The sequence below is a fragment of the Nomascus leucogenys genome, chromosome 11 (assembly GCF_006542625.1).
Source record: "Nomascus leucogenys isolate Asia chromosome 11, Asia_NLE_v1, whole genome shotgun sequence".
NCBI lineage: Eukaryota > Metazoa > Chordata > Mammalia > Primates > Hylobatidae > Nomascus > Nomascus leucogenys.
This window is the reverse complement of record NC_044391.1, coordinates 111,055,316-111,068,019: the sequence shown is the minus strand read 5'-3', so window position 1 is coordinate 111,068,019 and position 12,704 is coordinate 111,055,316. Positions and strand designations below refer to the sequence as shown.

Here is a 12,704-nt window from a genome sequence, read left to right as displayed (position 1 = left end):
CAAATCACTCTTCAGTTATTGTGAATAGGAGAGTAACAAGAAACTGACTGCTTTTTTTCTGCTCTTACCTTTAACACTCACACACAAGTCACATATACACACACTTGCAGACTCACACAGACATAAACACACACACGTGCACACATAAACACATATGCACCCACCTGTCTCTCTGGCTTTCTGACTCCTCCACCTACCTGTGACCTTCCATGTGTAGTCACATAGTCCGGGAGTACCTATGTTATGTAGCAATCAAGGACTTTAGGAGATTTTTCAAATATTCTTCCTGAAGCTAGCAGTGACAAACCAGCCAGCTCATTTTACACAGAAGGAAACCAAAGATTTATGGGCATATGTCAACTCAAGTCAATTCAGAAAACGGCTAGTGAGAACCAGTCCATGTTCTCACCTAGTAAAATGGCTAGTGCCACTTTTTTTTGGTTTTACTTTACTTTTCGGAGGTATACAGAGGAATGAATAAAGTTTCTGTATTTCCCAAGAAAGGCAAAATGGGCTCTACTCACATGAGACACTTCTTTAAACACAGAAGCAAGGCCTCTAATATTCAGTTGCTTAAGCTCATTCAGTTTGAAGAGGCAGCTTGTTTGATCTTCTACCCTGGCTCAGTGAGCCCAGCAGTACTTCTGTCTCTCTCACTACACTCTTCTACCTAAACGCTGTGGACAGCTCCGCCTGAGCAGTGCATAAGCTGTGAAGGACTGTGTCAGTCTCAAAACACTTAAAGGTGATGGCGAATAGGCCACTCCAAGGGGTGTCGGGTTCTCACCACTGGCGATGTTCAAACAATACCTAAACGACCACTGGGAAACAACAGTGTAAAGGAAATGAAATATCATACAGAATTATGACTCTTGACTTTTAAAAATGTTTGTATTGTGAAAAGCCCATGAATGTACAATTTAAAAATTAGAAAGCATATACACTCGTGTAACCACTACCTAGATCAATAAAAACTTTTCCAGCACTGCAGATGTCCTGTTTGTTTGTTGTTTGTTTGTTAATTCCACAAGTATGGAATGGACACCTACCTTGTATCCAGATGCTTTGCTAGTGCGAAAGCTACAGGAATGAATTATGAGAGAAAAACTTTGCCTTCTTTGAATTTGCAGGCTATCATATAGCATGTATTGAATGATTACTATGTATGTGGACTTTGCTACACGTTTTACTTGAACATTTTTTTATTTTCTGAGGTATATATTATTTTGACCTTACCTTTGTTTTACAGTGAGAAAATTGAGATAATTTACATCATCTTCAATCCCAGGATTCCTTTATTCTTTCCCTTAACTCAAATAATCTCATAGCCAGAGAAGCGGGAGTTGTGGAAATGTTTATGATACAACAATTGAAAGTCTAATTTTTGCTTTCTTTCTCAGGCTTCTATAAAACCAAAATGTGGGCGCATGATCAGCTTCTCATCTGGAGGAGAGAACCCTCATGGGGTGAAGGCAGTCACCAAGGGAAAGAGATGCGCTGTGGCTCTGTGGTTCACCTTGGACCCACTTTATAGAGAATTGGTGAGTTTCTCACGCACCCAGAAAGCCAATTAGGCTTGCTTCATGAACTGCTTTATCTGAGAAGTCCTTTAAATTGCTTCATCTGAGGAAAAGAAGAGGGTAAAAGGAGTTCTTAGTCAGATATGTTCTAGTAAGTGAAGATGTTTGTAGAAATAGCTGTGTCAATGATATTCGATAGTCACTAATCTGTCTTGAGCTTATTAACAAATTGTAAGGCTGGGCACGGTGGCTCACTCCTATAATCCCAGAACTTTGGGAGGCCGAGGCGGGTGGATCACTTAAGGTCAGGAGTTCGAGACCAGCCTGATCAACATGCTGAAACCCCATCTCTACTAAAAACACAAAATTAGCTGGATATGGTAGCATGCGCCTGTAGTTCCAGTTACTCGGGAAGCTGAGGCAGGAGAATCGCTTGAACCTGGGAGGCGTAAATTGCAGTAAGCCGAGATCGCACCACTGCACTTCAGCCTGGGCAACAGGGCAAGACTCTGTCTCAAAACAAAAACAAAAATGAAAACAACCCTGTGGCATCAGGGAGGAATCACTTTTTATTGGTCACCCAGAAGACTGATTTGTTTTCTCGCAAATCATAAGAAATAGTATTGAATCATTTATGAAACGTATTTGAAAGAGGGCAAGGAAACCTAAAAATTATTATTACTTATTACTGTTATTACATTAAGTATTTCAATATTATTATATGCAAACTAGCTGAAGACACTTAGCTAGGAGGAGACCATCGAGCTCATCGTTTTGGAAGCCTGTGGGCAGATGTCATAGTCTCTACCTGTGGAGCTGCAGAGGCATGAATTAAGACCAATGGGTAGAAGCCCTGGAGGGAAAACTTGGGCTCAACCCAAGGAATAACTTTCAAATAGTCACCACAGTTTGGCAGAATTGTCTGCGTTGGAAGCACTGATTGGATGGCTCCAATCAAAGCCCAGGCAACTGCTTGACATGGAACACTGAAATGGAATCTAAAACATCGTAGCAGAGGCTTAACTGGATGACCTCCAAATCTTCTCCAGCCCCAAGTATTGATGAAGCTATGAAATTCTATTCTTAAAACTGGCATTCTATCCAGTTGTCCTTCTTAGGTTCCTAAATTGAATCCAATTTCATCAGAAACTATTTAAAAATAATGCGTTTTTCTCATATACTTTTCACCATCAAATCTAACTTTCATATACTTTTCACCATCAAATCAAACAAAGTGTTTGCCCACATTCCCTAAGCCATTCTTTCACATATTTTACAAAAGACCTATTATGACCTTTTATTGTACAGAAGAGCTATTATTATCTGCCTTGGAAACTCGGCTAGGTAGGCCCTAGGGGTAGAAGGGTGAACAGAACAACGTCCTGGACTATGAGGAGCTTGCACAGAACAGCTAGTAAATAGGCTGTAAGAAGAGAACAGTATACGTTTTGTAGCAGGGAAGTATAAGCTCAGACCTAGAAGCAAAGATGATAGCCAGGCATAGAAAAAATGGCCCTGGCTGGGCGCGGTGGCTCACGCCTGTAATCCCCGCACTTTTGGAGGCCTAGGTGGGTGGATCACCTGAGGTCAGGAGTTGGAGACCAGCCTGGCCAACATGGTGAAACCCCATCTCTACTAAAAATACAAAAATTAGCCGGGCGTGGTGGCGCGCACCTGTAATCCCAGCTGCTTGGGAGGCTGAGGCAGGAGAATCGCTTGAACCCAGGAGGTGGAGGCTGTGGTTGCAGTGAGCTGAGATCACTCCACCACACTGTAACCTGGGCGACAAGAGTGAGACTCTATCTCAAAAAAAAAAAAAAAAAAAAAAAAAAGAAGAAGAAGAAAAAAAAGAAAGGCCCTGACAAAAGGACCAGAGCACAGAGTCCTGAAAACCTCAAGGGAGCAGCAAACAATTGCCTTCCCCTATCATTACTTTATATCCTGGTATTTTCTTTTTTTTTTTTTTTTTTTTTTTTTTTTTTGAAACGGAGTCTTGCTCTGTCGCCCAGGCTGGAGTGCAGTGGGGCGATCTCGGCTCACTGCAAGCTCCGCCTCCCGGGTTCACGCCATTCTCCTGCCTCAGCCTCTCCGAGTAGCTGGGACTACAGGCGCCCACCACCACGCCCGGCTAATTTTTTTTTTGTATTTTTAGTAGAGACGGGGTTTCACCATGGTCTCGATCTCCTGACCTCGTGATCCGTCCGCCTCGGCCTCCCAAAGTGCTGGGATTACAAGCGTGAGCCACCGCGTCCGGCCTATATCCTGGTATTTTCCATCTCCAAAATGCTAGCATTCCATCAAAGCACTTTTATTTTTTAAACTAAGGAACCTATGTAAATGGGTAGACAGTGAAGATAAAATTATTGAAATATTGCCTCACTATTTTAGTATTCAATTCAGCAGACATTTAATGTATTTCATCATTCAATATCCAAACTCTCTCTTCCAAGGTATTGTTCTCTCAAAATAAGCTAACACAAAGTAAGTTCTCTTTGCCCCTTTGTAATCAGGAAACATCAACGCCAACGTCCCTTCCTCTGATGGAAAAGTACTAGAAAACCTCTCCAGTCTTCAGGCCGTAGCGGCATCTAGTGGCCACAGTGGGAAATGACCAGAACTTTTTCTTCAGCTAAATTAGCCCAGGCTGTGAATCATTCTTTGCTACACGTGGAGATCATCTATTGATCTTTACAAACTACTAACATCTGTGTTTCAGGAGTTTTAAAAGCTCCCCAGGTGATTCTAACGTGCAGCAGCAGAGTTTGGGAGTTCCTGGCCTAGACGTCTTTTTTCAGATTGAATCTCTGAAAAAAAAACAAAATGCCTACCTATGAACAAGTCATTAGAGCTGGCCGATTCTCATGCTTATTATCAGTTACTTTAAAGGGTCTCAGTTCTCAAGGAGTATTTAGCAACATCCTTTTAAGGATGCAAGGATGTTCGAAGCTTCATATATATTGGTTCCAGCCCTTGAATTTCTTTCCCTTAATGAGAGACAGGATTACGATCATTTCTTGTGGTCAACAGATGTGAAAGCTTTGTATGTGTGTCCATTTGTTAAGTATCAGGATTGTTTTCCTCGGCCGGGTGCAGTGGCTCAGTCCTGTAATCCTAGCACTTGGGGAGGCCGAGGCAGGCAGATCACCTGAGGTCAGGGGTTCGAAACCAGCCTGGCCAACATGGCGAAACCCCCGTCTCCACTAAAATTACAAAAATTAGCCAGGCCTGGTGGCATATGCCTATAATCCCAGCTACTGGGGAGGCTGAGGCAGGAGAATCGCTTGAACCCAGGAGGTGGAGGTTGCTGTAAGCCGAGATCGCACCACTGCACTCCAACCTGGGCAACAGAGTGAGACTCTGTCTCAAGAAAAGAAAAAAAAAAAAAAGATTGGTTTCCTTATATTTGTAAAGTAGTACTCAGGCTTTTTATTTAGATGTGGCAGCAACTTAGTTTTCTGTTATTTAGTATATCTGGTCCTTTTAGTTGCCTTTTGGTCAACATTTTTTATTACAAGCTCTTGAATGAAAGGGGCTTTTTTTTCAATTCATAAAATAGTTATTTATTTAACTTACTGTGCCCAGGCACTGTGTTAAAAACCGCCTATGAGGAATGCACACTAGTAGGATATAATTCCTATTTTCAAGGAGCTTGAAGTCAAATTGGAGAAATAATACAAGGACCCAACTAATTAAACCACAGGGCAAGGTTTGGTTAAGAATCCTTAGCAGCAAATGCATGGTTTGAGGGATATAAAAAAGCAATCCAAAAAGGCTTCTTTGAGGAGACGACATTTGAAAAAAAGCTTTAAAAGATCAATTTCTTTAGGGAGAGGCATTTTAGACAGAGAAAGGCTTCATCCATTTATACATTTACTCATCAAAGAAAATAGAACTCTTGCCACATGTCAGTGGCTTTTCTGAGCACTGAAAATACAGTAGTGACCAAGAAGATAAGATGCCCTGCTCTTCTGGAGCTTACATTCTAGTGGAAGGAAACAGACCCCAAAAAAGTAAATAAATAAATAATGGAGAGATTTTTCAGACAGTGACCAATGATGTGTGGAAAATGGAACAAGACAACTGATTTCGGAGTGAAAGGGTAGGAGCGGCAAACTGTGAGTTCTCGCCAAACAAGTGGCATGTGAGCTGAAACGTAAGAAATGAGAAGTCCACTAAGATGAATGTCTGGAGGAGAGTATTCCAGGCAGAGGACAAGCTGCAAAGGCCCAGAGGCAATAAGATGTTTGGAGTCACCAAGAAACAAAGAAAGCCAGAGCATCTGGAATATGGCAGACAAGAGGGACAGTGGCATGAGTAGAGGAGGTGGAGGAGGCAGGAGCCAGATTCCACAGGCTGGTCAGGAAATGTGAATTTTATTCTAACTAGTGGAAAGTCACTGTAGTCCCCCCACCCCAGCACACACACACACATCTCCTCCAGTCCTGGAGAGTTACAGGATACAGAAGATTACTTTAGCTAACATGTGGGCTTAGACTGGAGTATAATAGAGAAGGTAAAAAGAGATGGAAGGTTTGAGATACAATTTGGAGGTAGACCAATGGACCTGCTGATGGATTAATGTGAGGAATAAAAGAAAGCATAGCATATAATGGGAACATCCAGAGAAACACTTAATTCAGAATCGGATTAGGGAATTCTTTTGAAAGTGTTACATTCAGGGAGCTTCAGGTTAGTTAAGAAGTTGGAATATAAGGTGAGGAGAAAGAGACAAAATAAACCTAAAGAAGAGAGAAAGGTAGGAATAAGAAGAGAGACAGGTAGGAATAAGAAGAGAGACAGGTATAAGGCAACTTCTTATAAGCACACCAAGAAAAGTAGACCTGAAACTTCAAGCCTTGGGGACCCATTGAAGAGTTTTGAGCAGGAAAGAGATATAATCAGATGTAAGCCAGTAGGATTCATTAGAAGCATGTGAGGGTGAGTAGTGAAACAGGGAGAGCAATTTGGAGGCTGCGGCAGTAATTAAGAGATGATGAGGGCTTACAATGGTGGCTCTCAAGAGGGATCGATTGGACGGGCGCAGTGGCTCACTCCTGTAATCCCAGCACTTTGGGAGGTCGAGGCGGGTGGATCACCTGAGGTCGGGAGTTTGAGACCACGCCTGGTCAACATGGTAAAAATATAAAAAATTAGCCGGGCATGGTGGTGGGTGCCTGTAAACCCAGGTACTTGGGAGGCTGAGTCAGGAAAATCGCTTGAACCCGGGAGGCAGAGGTTGTAGTGAGCCGAGATCACATCACTGCACTCCAGCCTGGGCAACAAGAGGAAAATTCCATCTCGAAAAAAAAAAAAAGAGGGAGCAATTTTGCCCTCCAGTGGACATTTGGCAATATCTGGGGGTTGGTGGGGGAGGATGTTATTGACACCTATGGTAGGTAGAGAGGACGGGGTGTCGCTGAGCATCCTGCGGGGCACAGGGCAGCACCACCCTCCCACCCCTCAACAAATAATTATTTGGTCTAAAAATGTCAATCAGGCCAAAATTGGGAAACCCTGACCTAAACTACGGCAACAACAGTGCATTGAGGAGAAAGGGGCAGAGACAGCAGATAGAACAGAGTAGGTGACTTATCAGATGCAGGAAACCAGGGTCCGGCTTTTAAGGCAAATAGGTGAGCGATGTTGGTCTTTACCGAGAGAGAGCCTATGTGAAGAACAGAGCAGGTTCTTGGGGAGAAAATGGTGAATTCAGCTTGACCACTGAACTGAGTTGTAGATGGCTATGGGGCCATGAATTAGAAAGGGTAGGAAGCAGTTGAACATACAATCGTTCTTTGCAGGAGAGAAATCTTAGAAAGTAATTGCTTAGGACCTAGGAATGTTAGGAGAAGGCATCTGTCTGGGGATGAAGAGGAGGTGTTCAATGCTTAACTGGATTTAGCATCAACCCATGTACAGATGGATGCCAGGAAGTGTTTGGGAAGCGTCTGCTGATGAGACTGATTATTATGCTTGTAACAGAAATGTGTAAATTGTCTTTTTTGCAGGAGCGAATACAGGCTGATGAAGTGATTGCAATTCTAGATCAAGAACAGCAAGGGAAGCATGAACTGAATATCAACCCTAAAGATGAGCTATAAAAATGAGAAAGAATGTTCTATCAAATATTTATTTAAATTGTTAATCTTATGAGAACCTTTTTATTTTTGTACAGAGCCGTGGTATAAATTAACAGGTTAATGTCAGTCATCAGATCTTCCTTCTGTTCCTAAGGATGCTTGTGTTGCCTCACTCAATCTATCAATCTATCTTTCTTGTTTTGGGTTTTTTTTTTTTCTCTCTCTCTTTCTTCTTAGAGACATGGTCTAACCATGTTGTCTAGGATAGAGGGCAGTGGCTTTTCACAGATGTGATCATAGTAGCACACTGGAGCCTCAAACCTTAGGCTCAAGCCATCCTTCAAGCCTCCCGAGGAGCTGGGACCACAGGCACGTGCCACCACACCCAGCTCTTTCTTGGTTTTTCATCATTTCATGTATCTGTCAAAGCCCAGTTCACCTCCTCCCCCAAACACACACACACACACACACACACAAATTAATTTGCTGCAAATTCAAAAGCTTAGAGAGAATAAGCTTGTTGGTGGTGAAACTACAACTCTCATGTGTGCTCCAGTTCTAAAATTAACCTGTGCCTGGTCTCTGAAGCCGTTTCTTGCTCTGCGCCTTTCAGCCACATCCTTAGGTGCTAATGGCCGTGAGCTCTGACTCTCCAAAGTGACTTCTACTTTGGGTCTGAGGAGCCCCTGGCAGAGTCCACGCTGCCCCAGGTATCATGGGCGTAATGATCACCCAGGCTCCGGGAGATCGCATGGATGATTACCGTATGAGACAGAGGGGCCTCCAGTCTTTCCAGGGCCTTGGTGGAATTTTTGGCTCTGGTGTTTTCACCAGACAATAAACTTACACTGGAAGCTTTGATTCACCCTCCACAGTACTCCAGAAAGGACTGTCCTATAAGTTGTACACTTTAAAAGGTCATGTAGAGGTTGTAGTAGAATGGCTTTTCACCCTGGTGACTTTGGAAGAAAATCTTGAATACTGCCTGCATCTGGGCACCATGGCCAGGTTGCCTAGGAGTGGGGTCCACTGATGAAAAGAGGTGTTTTGTACTTAACATAAGAAAAATAAATTTCTGATTGATTTTAGCCGTCATCTGCTTATATTTTGGGGGCCCCTCCTCATTGCTGCTATCCAGCACACAGATTTGTGCTTGTGTCTGATTTGTTTAATAAAGGGAGCCTTATTTTAATACCTGGCATTTATTTTTGTTCTCCCAAATGTTTGGTTTATCTTCACAGAATGGTTTTGTAATTACGCAGGAGCTTTTGGGACCACCTAGGGGCAACACTGGGACATGACTAGTGTTGCTGGTGCAGTGGCCTCAGGTGGGGACTCCGCTCTTGAAGAACAGAGATGGAGACCAAACTGGGCATTGATCCAGAGAATGCTTGGTTCCAGGTCCCACTTCTAAGAAAGACACTACAAAGGCATAGTTCATGGGGGATGGGGTTCTTCTAACCTAGAGGAGCCTTTATCATTTGCCTGTGGGAGATCACATGCCTTTATGATGGGCAGTGGTGGAGGGAAGATTTGCTTTCTGCCGTTTACAATCTGGTGAGTGGTAAGAACATTCATCCATTGAAACTGAAAATTTGAGTTAGTGATGTATGAACCATCTGTTTTTTACTGAACCTTCTGGTTGTATTTTAATCATGGGAAAGTGGAAAGAGCATTGGATTATACTCCCATTCCTATCAAATATGCCCTGCTGTGTGATATGGAACTACTCTCTTTCCCTTTCCAGACTTTAGTTCCCTTCTCTGAAAATGACATAATTGATTGTAACAAGGCCCTCCCTTCTACTCAAAATACAGACAAAGCAAAAAGAAAAAAAAGAACCCAAAACCATTTTAGAAATAGTCACAAGTACAACCAAATTTATTTCTGCTAAAATTTAGAGAGTCGTGAATGGGTTTTTTTGTTTTGTTTTTTGTTTTTTTGAGACGGAGTCTCACTGTCGCCCAGGCTGGAGTGCAGTGGCGCAATCTCGGCTAACTGCAGCCTCCACCACCTCCTGGGTTCAAGCAATTCTCCTGCCTCGGCCTCCTGAGTAGCTGGGATTACAGGCGCCTGCCATCACGCCCAGCTAATTTTTGTATTTTTAGTAGAGACGGGGTTTCACTGTGTTGGCCAGGCTGGTCTCAAACTCCTGACCTCAGGTGATCCACTCGCCTCGGCCTCCCAGAGTGCTGGGATTACAGGTGTGAGCTACTGGGCCCGGCCATGAATGGGTTTTTTATGTGTGTACCTGATTTTTAAAAACTTAAACCCAAATTTAGGCCTAAAAGTTCTTGAGCTTTGCAAAGGTAGATCACTATTTGTCCTCCCACTGTGAAGAGCTTTTTGGCACTCAGATTTGCTGATTGGAGGATCTGGGTGAGGATCTGATTTCTGTTTTCTGGCAACAAGGCATCAACATAGAAACAGTCTTTGTTTGGCTCCTTCAAGTTCCCACTTCCTGGGTGCAATGGGCACTAGGGGAGAGGCAGGGACTTCATCACTGATTCTTATATTAAGTCCCACAGAAAGTGGGTGAAGGCCGAATAGATGTTGTGTTAGAGCCACATCTTGTGCCATTTGCTGACAACACAGGGTAGTTATTCTTGTTTTGCCGGTTAACCATGTTGCTTTATGCCTGAAACATCATGTATATACTCAAGCATTTACTTCTTAATCTGCTCCACATCAAACCATACATAATTTCATTCAAATATTTAGGGAGTGTCATCAGATGACTTAAAAAAAAGTGAAGCTTAGAAATTGCAGTTCGTATGGTACATAATCCCTTGCGTAGAAGGATGGAAAAGCCCATTAGGACTTTTGTTGCTTTTACAGCTGAAGGAGGGCGTAGAAATCACAGTTCAATTTCATCTTTCTTTTTGGGTAGAAAGTGAGGCTTAAAGGTGGTAAAGATGATCCCGTGGTTACAGAATTTGAGCAACAGAACCGGAGCTAAAGCCAGGACTATTGAATTTGGTTATGCAAGAATGCCTGCGGGAGTGTACGTGGGGGCTGGAACCCTGGCACAGGGCTTTGTCCAGCTGGTGGAGGGGATGTCTTATTCTATGTGCCCAGAGATGGTACTTGCTGACCAATCTATGGACCTGCAGGGCTATATCTTTCCAGAAAGGCTGTCTTTTCTAATTCTCACGAAGTGCTGAGTGTGCTTGAGTCAGCCTAGGCTAAATAGTCCCATGTGTATGAATAGTACATCTCACCTGTGGTATCTGAGGAATTACCGTTGGTCTTGGTGATGATCCTTCCCTTGTGTGAAAAGTCTGCAGCTCACAAAGCTTTTATTTTCACCTATGTTAATGTTTTGAATGCTTACAACACAGAGCATGTTCACACACTGGGAACCCCGGGAGGTATTCTGGGCATGGATTTTGATGTCCATTTTGCAGATGAGGACATGGAGAGCAGTGGAGTGAGGTGATTACCTGGGGTCACTCGGCTCAGAGTGTCCAGGTCTGAGCTAGAAGGACAGTCTTTTGGGTCAGAAGGGAGAAAAGAGCATCAGGGTTGTTGCTCCCCTGGCCGTGCTTCTAGGCATATTAAATATAAAATAATAAATGTGAATAAAAAAGTCTGATTTTACCAAATCAAGAAAACCTTTTTCTCCTCTTTTATTTTCCTGCTGAGGGATGTATGTTGGCATACTTCCTCTTCTCTCCTCTGTGATATATTGAATACGAGTTGTATTATTCAATTTGATTCAGCCCTATTTTTAAAGACGTACCTTGAGCCTTGAACTACTTTTATGAAGCTCACAAAAGGGAAGAGGATTCTAGTCAGGTATCATTTTTCTCTCCCTCAAAGGCAAAAAGAATCTCGAACTTAAATTTCTTCTTTAGAAAAATCTGACACAGGACAGAGTGATACTGTGGTTGTGCGAAGGGCTTTCTTCACAGCCCTGAACGTACGTTGTTTGACAAGGAAATCTCAGTTTTAATGCACTCTTAAGACTTTTAATGCACTCTTCATCATTAACATCATAACATTTTTGGCACTTCCTCAGCTGAGGAGAAGCCATGGAATGAGTCAGTGCTATTTAATAATATATACCTGTGAATTTTAATTGAAGTACAAATGCTGAATTATTTCACATAAGAGAGCCACAGGGAATGACTCCTTCACTGACGTCAAGAAAGAAGGTAATGGGGGCCACCTCACCAGTTCCTTATGCCAAAGCATTAAACATTCTGAGCTGACTGACAGTGCTATGGCTGAGAAGTGGGAAAATGTTGACCTGTTCCCACATCCAGAGCACTTTAGGGAAACAGGAGCCATTGGCAAAAACTCCAGACCACAAGTCCACGTTACAAGCCCTCTCTGCCTCCTGCCAAGAAGCCTGTGATGTGAAATGACGTCTCACAAAGTTCCAGTTGCCCACCCACAAATCCTCTACTCCCAGATAATTTAATGTTCCCAACAGGAGACATGTAGACCTTTTTTTTTTTTTTTCCTGAACCTGGTTGATTTCTTCAAACACATCAAAACAAGTAACATCAACCACTCATTGAGCTCACTGCTGGGTTGGAGCTGCAGACTTATTCTGTCAGAGCTTCCCCTTTGCCTCCTCCTCCTTGTAATTCAGTGTTTTCTGTGCCCACTGCTGATCTCTGAGGCCAGGCAAAGCCAAGTTGGGAACAATCTGACTATTGATTCTGTTTCACTCTACAATGGATGGCATCAGCTGTAAAAAGTTGGGTTAATGAGTCACCTCTGGCTTCAAAAATCTTGTTAAGGGCCTGCAATAAAAATAACCAAACAAGATGTTCCTATCATTTTTTTTCCTGACATGTTGCTGGGGAGGAAAATCTAAATGAATGCTTCATTTAGTCAACATATGACACACGTTTTCTAGTCATTTTATATGGTACATTTAGGAGAAGGGAGAACAAAAGGTGAATAAGACATGCTGTTCCCTCTCTTTTTTTTTTTTTGGTAGAATGGCCACAGAGGAGAGCCAGGGTAGCCTAGAGTTTGACAGTCTTTCTACGTTAACAGTCTCTCTTCGAATTATCTGATATCTTCTGCTTTGGAAGGGCGAATCAATTTTGAATAGATGAGGCCAAGTGCCTTCTTGATTTGGGCCTCA

The 12,704-nt window shown here is 42.8% G+C and overlaps 1 protein-coding gene across 1 annotated transcript in view; it reads left to right on the top strand.

Annotated features, from left to right (window-relative positions):
- P3H2 (prolyl 3-hydroxylase 2) overlaps window positions 1–8,792 on the top strand; it is a 175,626-nt gene extending 166,834 nt beyond the window's left edge. Inside the window, exons 14-15 of the mRNA XM_030822980.1 lie at window positions 1,401–1,541; window positions 7,529–8,792. Coding sequence (XP_030678840.1) covers window positions 1,401–1,541; window positions 7,529–7,621 — 234 coding nt within the window. The 3' untranslated portion in view covers window positions 7,622–8,792. The remainder of the gene's footprint in view (window positions 1–1,400; window positions 1,542–7,528) is intronic.
- Window positions 8,793–12,704: the final 3,912 nt, after the last annotated feature.